At 45.0% G+C, this 13,375-nt stretch overlaps 1 protein-coding gene across 1 annotated transcript in view; it reads right to left on the bottom strand.

Annotated features, from left to right (window-relative positions):
* Positions 1-13,375, bottom strand: part of LRIG1 (leucine-rich repeats and immunoglobulin-like domains 1) — a 136,082-nt gene that overhangs the window by 69,206 nt on the left and 53,501 nt on the right. Inside the window, exon 3 of the mRNA XM_006865648.1 lies at positions 3,970-4,044. Within this exon, the coding sequence (XP_006865710.1) occupies positions 3,970-4,044 (75 nt within the window). The remainder of the gene's footprint in view (positions 1-3,969; positions 4,045-13,375) is intronic.

The raw sequence follows: 13,375 nt of genomic DNA, 5'->3' as shown, positions 1-13,375 counted from the left end.
AGGGTCAGAGAAAAAGAGGAAGACCTCTAACGAGATGGACTGGCCAGGTGGCATCATTGATGGACTCAAGTGTGACAGCGGTAGTGAGGTTGGCCCAGGATCGGACACTGTTTCGTTCTGCTGTGCATGGGGTCGCTATGAGTCGGTTCTGACTCGATGGCACCTGACAACAACAACAACAATGGAATACCAGGAACAAGGCCAAACAGTACCACGGGTCCGGGCCTTTGAGCCACATGATTCAAAGTGCCACAGGTCCCAGGGGGCAGGCTGGAGTCGTGGGCAGAGATTAGTTCAGATTTACCTGCCAACTCCTGCAACGAACACACATAAAGGAGCAAGGCAGGACATTTGTGTCTGGTCTCATATCCACCGCATGATTCTACAACTTACAGGACTTCAGGGAAGCTGAGTGTTCTCTCTGGTAACTCAGATATTGGCTATGGCTCTGGCTTCCTAACCAAGTGCTGTGAGAACAAGGCATTCAACACCAGTGCGTCTCCAACTTTAACGAGCAGGCAAATGGACATGTGCTGTTGTCAAATGTAACCTCTAATGCAGACGGGTTAGGGAGGAGCTTTATATTGACAGATGGGAAAGTCATTCCCTGATTTAGACACACATAAGATAAACTAGGAGACCTGGTGTGGTGCTGTGAGTTAACGCGCACACTTAACGCGAGGTCAGTTTGAACTGCAAGGTTGGTAGGTGAAGCTCACCAGCCGCTCTGGGAAACCCTACTAGACAGGATTGCTGTGAGTTGGAACCCAGTCAAGAGTACTTAACAACACAACAACAATATAAACTAATTTAATTTAGCCACCAAGAGCTTGGTTGACAATTGTTGCTGTTAAGGGCCGTCCAATCGGTTCCGATGCAGAGTGACCCTATATAGGATATCCGAGGAGTGGCTGGTGAGCTTGAACCCCCGAACTTGTGGTCCAACTCGATGAGGCATCAGGAAACCAATGTCTGCCAATCACCTACTGTGCGCCCCTATGAGGCACCTCATACGCATTACACTTCCCCTAGCCTCTCCATCTCTCTCCCTACATACTCTGTAAATGAGGAAAATGAGATTCCACAAGACTGGGAGTCGGTCCAGGCTGCAGGGTTGAGTCACAAGTGGAAAAGGGACAAAGGACCTGCTGCCCGCAAAAACCATGTAATCTGCAAGCTCCCCCAGCAATCTGCCCACCTGTCAAGCCCCTCTGCTGGGCCTTCCAAGTCTCAGTGGTGAGACAAGATGCATACAGGTGAGCAGCCTAGTTAGGAAACCATCAAATCACAAAGCCCGCGGAGCTGAGAGCAAACAGAAAACTCAGTGTGAATAGGGAGGTGCTCTGCTTAGGAAGTTGCCAATAAGATCTGGTCAAGAAAAACTGTTGGACTTACTGCTGTGGTTTATCTGGAAAGACCTCTGAATGCGTTTTAAAAAGCAGAAATAGGGATAATGCCAGTGCTTAACTCTCTAGCAGATTTTAACCAGAGGACAACATCCCCCCTCCTCCCTCGGGAGCGCTGCGGCTCTGTAGATAACCACTAGACTGTGACCAAGGTCGGCTGTTTGAGCCCACCAGCCACTCCAAGGGAGAAGAATGAGTGGGGTACATCCAAAAAAAAAAAAAAGCCAGAGGGAATAGAAGCAAATACCGCTGAATAAGGGGATTGTAATCATGGCAATCAAACAAAATACGATAGGATGAGAGTAAAGCTGATGTTCTTCCATGTAAACGATCACTCAAATCACAATAAAAACTTCAAAACAAAACCCTATGCAGCGTCACTATGAGTTAGAACAGCCTTGATGGCACTTTAAACAACACTACAATAAAATTTATACTCACTTATACCTGGGGTCCTGGTGTGGCACTGTGGGTTAACGCGCCAGACTGCAAATCCGTCTGAACTGCAAGGTCGGTGGTTCAAGCTCACCAGCTGCTCCTTGGAAACCCTATACAGGGTCACTGTGGGTCGGAACCAACTCACCAGCACTTCACAAACAACATAGCTGGCTTTTGTTCATTTTACATGTTTTTCAGGTTCATCCATATCGTTGCATGTATCAGTGGTTTATTCTGTTTTTTTTACCGAGTTGTACTTCATTGTGGACACACATGAAAATTTGTTTATCCATTCTTTGCGTGATGGACATTTGAGTTGTTAGCAATTACGAATAAAGCAGAATAAATATTCTTGTACAAAAAAAAAAAAAAAAAAGCTCATAAGTGGCCATCTAAAGTGCAACTATTGGCCTCTTCCTTTATGGAGGACAGAAGAGTGATGAAAACTGAAGACATCTGGAAACAGTTAACGGACCATGTGACCATACATCTCCATGACGATGAGCCCAAAAGAACTAGACAGTGCCTGACTATCATCAGTACAACTGCTCTGAAATGAAACCCATTAGGAGGTCCCGGATGGAGCAGGAGAAACTGTGGGACAAAACTCAAAATCCTAAAAACAGAGCAGACGTAGTGGGATCCCGAGACTCCAACCCTTGGTCACCCACAGGTCTGTAACTGAGCTGACTCCCATGGCTGTTTTCAGCCAAGCAGGAGATGTTGATGTAACGGAGACAACAACAATAGGAGGAGCTCTGGTAGCGCAGTGGTTACGAGTTGGGCTACTTACCTTAAGGTCAGCAGTTCGAAACTACCAGCTGGTTCACGGGAGAAAGATGAGGCTTTCTGCTCCCGTAAAGATTTACAGCCTCGGAAGCCCTGTACAGGGTCGCTATGCGTCGGAACCGATTCCACGGCACACTAGCGAGGTATATGCACACCATAGGGGCGGCATTTACCAAAGGACAAAGTTTAGAAGGGCTTGGGAAAAAATGAGTAATGGAAATAAGAAACAGCCATTGTTGTCAGTAAGCACCATCGAGTCAGTTCTGACTCACAGCGCCCCTGCTCCAAGGAGCAGCTGATGAGTTTGATATGTTGACCTACCACCTCCCGGCTCAAACCAACCTTTCAGTCGAGTGCTTATCTTACAATGCCACTCCACAGTGGTGTTGCTGTTGTTAAGTGCCATTGAGTCGGTTCCGACCCACAGGGACCCTGTATAGGGTTTCTGAGGAGCGCCTGGTGAAGCTTGAACCACCAACCTTGCAGTTCAAATGGCTCTGCAGTCTGGCGTATTAACCCACAGCGCCACACCAGGATATTACACTGAGGGGAATGCATTCCACAGTCACTGAGATGAAATGAGTTGTGTATTTGTTGGGTATAAAACTAATGATCTGTTCTGTAAACCTTCACTGAATTCACAATGTTAAAAAAAAAAAAAAAAAAACAACCACACACACAACAAATTACACAGCTTCCATTGTTGTTGTTGTTTTAAATGCCGTCAAGTCGGTTCCAACTGACAGCGACTCCATGTAGAGTTTCCCAGAAGCAGCTGATGAACCTGAACCACCAACCCTGCGGTTCACAATGACCTTGTGGTTCCGTTTTTATTCTACAGCACCAACAGCTTCCTTTGTTGTTGTTAACTGCTGTCGAGTCGAATCCCACCCATAGAAACTCTGTGTAGAGTTTCTGAGGAGCAGCTGGTGAAGTTGAACCGCCAATCTTGCAGTTAAAATGGCTTTGCAGTCTGGCTCATTAACCCACAGCGCCACATAGGACTCCTTCCTTTAGCTGCTGTTTATTCACTGAAGTTGTGGCTTAACCTCCAAGAGAAACAAACCTAGTTCTATTTACGTCAGGGCATTAAAAAGAGTTATTTCTCCCCAAAAATAAGGAAGAGATAAAACATCAGCTTTTCATTCTGTAATCCCCAAATCAGGTGTTCATTCTGTAAAGCCCGAAAGAACAGCAAGCAAGGTTTATTACATGAAAAGGAGTCCTTTTCACCAGTGACAACATGAACACAATTCCCCCAGCCACCAAGTACCAGCAAGGCAATAATCCAGCCCCACCACAGAGCCCAGGGACCCCCTGAACCGAATCCACTTACAGAGAGAGCGAGACGATGTTAGACGAAGCAGCACCCAGGTATGGGATGGCTGTGAGCTGATTAGTACTGAGGTACCTGTAACAAGAAGAAGAAGAAATCAGACACACAAATCAATTCACTGGAGTCTTCCGTAACAATGTATTTCATGTGCAAAGATCATAAAATCATTGCTGACGAATGGTCAACCATTCAAGATCAAAAGGGAAGCATTTACCCAAGGGCAAAATTCCAAAGGCTGGGAAACAAGAATCACAGGCAGACAGCCGGGTACTGATGCTCCATGGAGGGCTTGGCAATCATGGAGATGAAACGAGGTATAGGATTTGTTGACTGTGAAACGGGCGCTCGGTTCTACAAACTTTCACAACAATATATATGTATTTTAATTTGCTGAGTGAGTCATAGTGAGACTCCTAGATAAACACTAGATAAAAGATCAAGAACTTGAAAGTGAGTTTTTAAAGGAAAAGTAGCTGTGTGTGGTAAGGAAAACCAACCACTTACTATCTCCATGGTTTAGACATAAAAACAAAGTGGAAATATCTACTGTAGTGCTTAGATGCCTATCTAGTTCAGAAATCAGGAGTGACAAGCAGGAAACATGGACAAAAGACCAAGATGCACAGTTCTGAAAAAGTGCGCCCCCTAAGACCATCAAGAAGACAATCTTTGTGGGCTGAAAGTGGCAGAAAGGCTGGGGGAGCCCATGCGCTCCTGGTACTCTACGTATCTGAGAAGTGGAGCTAGAAAAGCCACAGTTCTGCCCCAGTCAAGGGAAGTCAGAAGCTCACACACTCCTGAGGTGTCCTAAGGGTTTCTGTAAGCCTGGCCCAATGGATCTCCAAGCCTCATCAGGAAAACAGCACAAAGTTAACCTAAGACTCTCAGCCCCTGGCAATTCTACACCCCTATGGCTCAGGACACCTCAGACGTGGTTTTCAGGAAATTATACACACATGGACACACACTTTTGCACGTAGATACTTAGAAACTCCGCAGCAGACAAGAGACAGTCTCCAAGACCCCTTCCTATTCAAACATTCTAAATCTGTATTTCCACTGTTAATATTGCTTAATGGAAGGGGAAGCCCATTAACCAAAGTACAGCTTGCCACCAGAGACTCTGCAATCTGGCCTCCTTACATGGAAATGTATTTCCAAACCTGGGAAGAGAATCCAAAAAAATCCAACTTGTGAAGTGAAACCTAAATGTCCTTAAGAATACCAGAGCACAGTGTTCAGACTTCTGCTGGAAGACAGGCTGTAAAGAAACTATTTGAGATGCAAAGTCAAGACAGTAAAGCTATTTTATTCCCTCCTGGTCACCTGCCCCCTTCACCCTCACCAGCCTTTTTTAAAAAGGAGGGGAGAGAAAGAGAGGGGGGCTGTGTGCTGACAACCGGCAGGGTGGGGGAAGGCTTGCAGGGTATACCCTTTGGTTGGTTGATGATTCATGGAGGGGACTGCAACCATGGCAATGAAACGATATACGATAGGGTAAATGTAACTAATGTTCTCCCATGTAAACTATCACATAATTCACAATAAAACTTTTTTTTTTTTTTTTTTTTAAAGGAGGGGAGGTTCTGGTGTGGTGCTGTGTGATAAAGCATCAGACCACAAGGTGGGTTCGAACCACAAGGCTGGTTGTTCAAACTCATCAGCTGCTCCTTGAAAACCCTACACTGGATCGTTATGAGTTGGAACCTTCTCAATGGTACTCAACAACAACAATGTAACCGTGGTGACACTATAGGGTAAGCTCTGGAGAGCTAGCCACAAGAAAGGCACTTCAAGCCCACCAAGGGCTGTAAAGAGAAAGATGAGGCTTTCTGCTCCTTTAAAGATTTACAGCCTTGGAAATTCTATGCAGGATCACTATCGACTCAATGGCAGTGGGTTGTTTTTGTTGTTTTGGGGTTTTTTTATGTCTTACATGAAGCAATGAGCTCCTTCCTTATTGAAGACGGGGTCACTGAGATGACAGCGGTATTCATACAAGCGTACAGCTAGCATTTGCTCGAAGGACTAATCTAGTTATCTGCCATCTTTTATAGAAATGAATTTTAAAAAGAGAAAGAAAGAAAGAAGGAAGGGAAGGCCTTGGATTATCTCATTTGCTTTCTATAGTGCCAAATTCAGTTAGAGATGAAGTTTGACAATTACTGGGCTCTGGGACACAGACTGTCTGTTTCAATAGCTTCGTGACTGAAGCATCTGGCAGAGAAAGCAGACCCGTATCATGTGGCAAATCCTGTCTTCACTTAAAGAGCCCTTGTTTGTGTGTTGAAATAGACAATTAATTACTTTAACAGTCTCTTATCTGCCTGCCCCCTAAATCAAATTGTTCCTGCTAACCCTCTTGTCTCCTGACCCATGTCCCATCATGGTGCAGAACACTGAGCACTCCCCTCCTTGGTTCGCAATCTCTGCTGATCAATTTCTGTAGTTACTTAGCAACAAATTGATTACTAAGAGAGACCCTAGAATTTTATCAGGTCAGGGGCCTGTTATGAATAAGGTTGTTGTTGTTAAGTGCCGTCGAGTCAGTTCCGACCCATAGCGACCCTGTACAGGGTTTCCGAGGGTGTAAATCCTTACGGAAGTAGAAAGCCTCATCTTTCTCCCGCGGAGCGGCTGGTAGTTTCGAACCGCTGACCTTAAGGTTCGCAGCCCGATTCGTAACCACTACGCTACTGTCTAAGAATTCTTCATTTCACAGAGATGCATTCTGAAACACAGCCCATGGTGGCTTAAACAACAGCTAATTTATAAACCTATGCTCCAGGCATGGTTCTAATGTACAACCTCATCTTTGAGGAAACTTGCTGGTGCAAATGGTGAGCACTCAAACCCTAGCCCAAAGATCGATGGTTAAAACCCACCCAAAGGCACTTTGGGAGACAAGCCTGGCACCGCGTAGCAGAAAGGGTGGCGCCTTGAAAACCACATGGAGTCGGTTCTATACTCTGTCATGGGGAGTGACCAGGAGTCAGAATCCGTTCATTGTTATTAACAACCACCTCACTTCATCTTTAGATCTCCACCCCACCCCAGGACAGGGGTGAGGAACCTTTTTTCTCCCAAGGGCCATTTGGATATTTATAACATCACTTAATATAAATTTATGTTGCTATGAAAGTAGCTCCTACATTTACTGAATTGCGGATCCTGCCTGCAGTTGCCTTGGCTAGGATGGACCAAATGACTGTGGGCTTCTACGCCCACAGGCCCTAAGACATAGGTCCTATACACATTTCCATCACATCAAAGAGGGAACCAAAATGCTAAAGAAGTCACACAACAAAGTGGCAGTGGCTCAGAGAGTGGAACCCAAAGTCTATGTTGTTAACCTCAACTGCTTTATAACTGCAGACAAAACTCCACATGCACTATGTCATTCCATCAGCCCCGTAGCTCAGTTACATACACTACCACATCCTATCTGATCAGCATGTTTCTAAAGTCAAGTACCAGTCTAGGGCCCCAAAGTGAGGTCAAGACACAGCCAAGCTGTGGACTCAAACAAGGCTCCACATCAAAGGAAAGCCACACCTCCCACAGCAGGGAACTACTCCGGTAGCAGGGTAGTTATTTAGTTTTCAGTCTCATGATATGACTTGATTTTAAACCCACACCAAATCGTATGGACTTCTCTGCAGGGGACGTTTCACAGAATAAGCTTGGTTCATAGCCCCCAGTTCACAGAAATAACTGGACAAGGAAAGGAGGCAGAACAACATTTCAAATCTTAAGTGAGCTGCTGGAGAGCCGAGCCGTGCCGGAACCGTGGGCCGGAGGGGGTGCTAAGGATTAACAGGGCATTTTATGTCTGGATTAGCAGTTCCAAATGGCCAGGTTCAGTCAGAAATAGCAGGCTCTAATCTCAACAGGTTTGCTTGATTTAAGTGGAGGACAACAGTCGGAGCCTACAGGAGAGGAACCGCACAGCCAGCTTTCTTCTAGACCATTTCTATTTACAAAGAACCGCTGATGAAAGATTAAGTCCGCTAGCTCGACCACTGCTGTCTTGCTCTTTACTCACTCCATCCCTTGTTGGGACTAGAATATGGCCTCAGAAGGCAATGGAGGCTGAACCCACTGAGAGCCAAGAGCTTGCTGCCAGACTGAAATAGAAACAGATCAAAAATAGCAGAGTCAGAGCAGCTCTGAGGGCAAAAGGCACTTGGGAAGCTGACCAGTGTCTTCGTTAATCAGGACATTTCAGAAACTAAGCATTGTGCTTAATGAAACTTTCTGAATATCTAGGGTTGAACAGTTACCCTTCCACAATCCCACCCACCCAAAAGAGCACTGGGCTTCCACTAAGACCCTTACGGTCCTTCTGAGCCCTTTCCTGATGATTCAGGAAGCATCAGAGTAGGAATCACGCTGCAATCCTGGGCCTGCAGATGCGAAGACCGGGAGGCAGGACCTCTCCTGACTCAATCTATGAGGTCAACAAAGCTCCTTTGGCTTTTTCCCAAAAAACTTCCATTTCTTTGGCTTGGTTACAAAGAAGTTTTACACTTTATATGACAGAAATGTGGGAAAGGCCATTTCATAATACATAGTACATTATTAAGATCTTATCAAATTACCCACTGCCACTGAGTCAATTCCAACTCATACTGAGCCTATAGGGCCAGCAGTGAACTGCCCCATAGGGTTTCTGAGACTGGCTATCGCTATGGGAGCAGCCAGCCTCATCTTTCCACATGAGCAGATGAGGGTGGCTCATGGGTTCCAACCCTCCTTTGCGGTGACCAGCCCAATACACCACCAAAGTTCTGTTTCATCAAATTAGGGTTCAAAGAGAAAAAATAAAAAATAAACCAAAGTATTAATTTTGGACTATAAATTTCTTTGCAGCGTATTTGTTTACCAAGGAGCTAATATTAGCACATAGCAAATACTTCAAACGGTTTCAAACGGCATATACAAGCCATTTCCAAAAAGGAATACAAGACGTAGGCAGTGGGAAATAGAGGGTCCCTGCACGCCCATCCTCTGGTTTGCCTCTGAGGCAGCCCCTACGACTAGCCATGTGCACAGGCATCTCTTCACTTAGCCAGAGGCTGTAGACCCTACAGACTGGGTCACACCATAATACATAGTGGAGATCTCAAGATACTTTTAGCCAACAGCAGATCAATTCTTCCACATAAATGAACCAGAAATCATTTTAACAAACCTACCATTGGTGGGCACTGGAGCTGTTTTCAAGTGCAAGCAGTTGTTAATAGTCGGTTAGGCAGACCCTGCAACTTTAGATGGTTTTGTGTCTAAGGAGGAAGTCATCAGGAGCAGGTAGATTTTGGAGCCAGGGCCAACGAATCAGTAACTGTTCCTAGTGTTTGAGCTACTTAAGAATAACACATACTATATAATTACTCAGGCGAGACTTTATGATCTACAATTACTAAGCCAAATAGCTATTTTAGTATAATGATTAGTTGTTGTTGTTAAGTGCCATCGAGTTGACTGACTCATAGCGACCTGTACAGGGTTTCCAAGGAATGGCTGGTGAACTTGAACCACCGATCTTGCAGTCCAGTGCTTTATTCCACAGAGCCACACCATGCGCGAGACTTTATGCTCTACAGTCATTATGCCAGATGGCCCGATAGCTATTTTAGTGTAAGGACATCGGACATAGTCATTTCAACTGTACTGAGCAATCATATAAACAATTATAAGGTCTGGTGCTTGCTCTGGGCCACACGAAGCGCTCTGCACACAGTAGTAAATCTCTGAGCCTTTTGGGACAAGTCTAAAAGTATTCTCCTCACCTTCAGAGACAAAACTGAGGCACAGTTACAGAACAGAAAAGAAGGGATTGTGCAGCCTGGTGTTTTAAACTTCTTCTTGTTGTTATGTGCCATGGAGTTGGTTCCGACTCATAGTGACCCTATACAGGGTTTCCAAGGCTGTAAATCTTTACGGGAGCAGAAAGCCTCAGCTTTCTCCTGCGGAGCAGCTGGTAGTTTCGAACTGCTGACCTCGAGGTTAGCAGCACGATCCGTAACCACTACGCTACCACAGCTCCTTAGACACACCTAAATTCACTCTACCTTAGTTTCATCTTCCAAAAAAATGTTCGTAATATAGATACCAACTTCACCAGATACTGGCAGATTCCGCTGAAATAACGAAACCTAAGATAAGAGCTCACAGCTACATACATAGTCAATGTGGTAATTTACAGCCAAAAACAGCCACGTGCCTCAAACCTCCATCTCTTCATATTTCACCCTTTCCTTAAGCACACCACACACACACACACACACACACACACACACACACACGAGCCCCAGGCGACTGATCCATAAATACCCCCACGGCAGGCCACATTTTAAGGCTTCCTTGCTCACGGCCTTCAGGAACACTTTAGGTCAATGCCCCTGAAAGTACACAGCCCCACATCAAGTGCTCACAGGCAAGGCAGCAGTAACCTGATCCATTTTTAAAGAGAGATATTATAAATAGCCCCTCTTTATTAATAGAGGAGGCTCTCCGTCCAGCATCCCTTGTTGAAAGCACGCCTTGGTGGGCTTTCCTCAGAGCTGTGGGCAGTAACAAAGGTGTGGCCGGCAAACAGCTGCACAAGTGTCCTCATGTCCTCCAGGGGCCTCCCAAGCACTTGCTTTCTCTTCCAAGAGGCCATGATGTTGTGTGGTTCGGAGGCCTCTGACAGAAAACCACCACCAGCTGCTCTGTCCGGACACGGTTCCTTCCCCATCCCCCGGAGGTTCCAGGGCTTTGGAGAACTGAGAGCTCTGGTCAAGCAAACACTCACGCCTAGTTAATTTAGAAGTAATTGTGCGTCAACTATGAAGTTTTTGTTCTTTTCTTCAATATCTTTCTCTCCACCTCATCATTTCCTGACAAGCATCTTTCTGTCTCCACATCTTATTAGAATTCCCGGAGGGAAAGGCCAGGATCTTTGTCAGTGAGAACTGACATTGAGCGCTCTGGACATCAATGACTTCAGCTCATCTGTTCCCCACCACAGGGAATGGAGGCAGTCACGTGGCAAAAGTTTCAAAGACTTATTCCTTAATCATGTACCCAGTTAGGGAGCTGTGTGGTTTCGAACTTAGCAGAAGAAAAAGGAAATGACATTGAATGAGCCCTTTGTATGTAACAGATCCAAATCATCTGTGTATATCATTTCCAACTAATATTTATACTGATTCTGATCACGTATTACTATGTCCTGACACAGGAAAGAGAACACACGCACTGAGGAGCTAAATGATGCCCCCAACTGCAGGGGTTTGGACGATTTTATTCCAGATTGCTTAAAACCCTTAAAAAAACAGGCATGATTTTTAAAGCAGTTTTAGGTTAACAAAATTGTACAGAAAGTTGTCTCATACCCTCCCTTCCCCCTACACACTAGCATCTTTCATTCCTTTGGTACATTTGCTACAATGGCTGAACCATCACTGCTAGATTCTTATTATATGAAGGTCAGAGTTCACATTAGGACTCACTTGTTTTTTTCCTTTGCCCACTGTCTGCTCCATCACATCCATGCACATGTTTACAGCAGAGGTAAATATCCATGTACTAACACATATCTGTGGGCATCCACCTACTCGCCCTCCCACACCTGTTCAGCCTGTGTGCTTGCCCACGTATGTAGCTCATCGCTGTGGTTACAGCTTTCTGTGTGTAACCGTACTTAACTCGATTCCTTTAACTCTTGCTCTTCTCTCCCTGTTTCCTCCCATCATCTTTATTACGCTGCCAACCTCCTTGTTGAATACTGTCATTCTTGTCACCCACGTTAACACCGTCTACCCTTTAGCCAGTGAATTGCTCCCCCTTCCCTCCCTCCCCTGGTAACCATCAGAGAATACTTCTCCAAACAGTAGTGATGTTGTTAAGAGCTGGTGAGTCAGTACCAACTCATAACTATCCTATATAGGGTTTCCAAAGAGCAGCTGGTGGGTATAAGCCACCAACCTTGCATTTAGCAGTCCAGTGTTTATCCTACAGTGCTAAAAAGGCTAGAATTAATATTTTATTACTGTCAATAATTAGATGGTCTTCAAACATGATCTTTCTTTTGTATAAGTAGCTTATGGCTGGTTACATTTTCAGAAAACACAATTTGCTTAATTCATTAATCATGGTTTCAAGTATTTCCTTATTAGCACCAGAAAACTCACCCACCTTTTGTCCCTTTTTATAAAACTTAAGCGCTGACAGGCATTTGACTACTTCACACTCTGAAGGCATCCTGACAATCATCACACTAACTTCCAGTCACACCACACCACCACACTTCTCAGATACACAACAGAAAAGACTTGATCATCTGGCAAGGTTCACATCACGTGGCTGGCAAGACAACTACCCAGAGTCATCACTAGCCTAGTTTGAGGCTGCCTGAAACTCTTCCTTACCCACCTTCAATCTGCTTCATCATTTTGATCCTCGTAGAAAGAGAAGTATGAACCCAAAGCATCAGACAGAGCTTTGATGAAGGCAGTGTTGCCATGGAGAGAGAGTACGGACCAAGAGTTCGATTGGGACTTCAGACAACTACCATTTTCTGGCTGTGCAAGGTCAGCCAACCAAGCCCTTCGCCTTAAAGAGTTCCAACCACTGTATGAAAAAGGCAAGAGTGATAATGAGAATACAGTGCCTAATGCAACAGCTAGCTAGCAATTTGTAAATCTTAGTACATTCACAGGAAAAACTACAGACACACAGACACACACCACAGAAAAACAACTACAGACACACACCACAGAAAAAAACTACAGACACACACCACAGAAAAAAACTACAGACACACACCACAGAAAAAACTACAGACACATACCACAGAAAGAGCAGAAACTGGGACTAAGCAGATGACACTAAGACTCAAACTCACCGTCATGTGGTCAGTTCCAACTCACAGCGACCTTATGGAGGACTTTCTGAGGCTGTTAATCCTTATGGGAGCAGAAAGCCTCATCTTTCTCCTGCAGAGTGGTTGGGGGTTGAACTGCCATTCTAGTAGAAAGCAGTTCAGGTCCCAACTATACATGCCACAAAGGCTCAGTGAAGGGAGAAAAGCCAAGCTGTGAGTGGGTAGGGGAGGCTACACTGGGGAACAGGGGGACAAAGGGGAGGATTTCGGATAAGAAGTGTGCAGAAATAAAGAGGCAACAAACTGTACTAGCAAGAGAAGGCAAGGACAGAAATAGTAATGCGGAGAGGTAACTGCTGGATTTTTGGGTTTGTTTTTTGTTTTTAATCTTCAACTGAATGTTCGGTGTTAAGATGTGAAGATTTAGAATCAAACAGATCTGAAGTTCAACTCCACTCCACCCTGTAACACCGCACACATTGATTTAATCTCTCTAAGCTTCGGGACTCATAATTATTTATATTGCAAAACTGG

The sequence above is a fragment of the Chrysochloris asiatica genome, unplaced genomic scaffold (assembly GCF_000296735.1).
Source record: "Chrysochloris asiatica unplaced genomic scaffold, ChrAsi1.0 scaffold00080, whole genome shotgun sequence".
Classification (NCBI taxonomy): domain Eukaryota; kingdom Metazoa; phylum Chordata; class Mammalia; order Afrosoricida; family Chrysochloridae; genus Chrysochloris; species Chrysochloris asiatica.
This window is presented reverse-complemented; position numbering and strand designations above follow the sequence as displayed.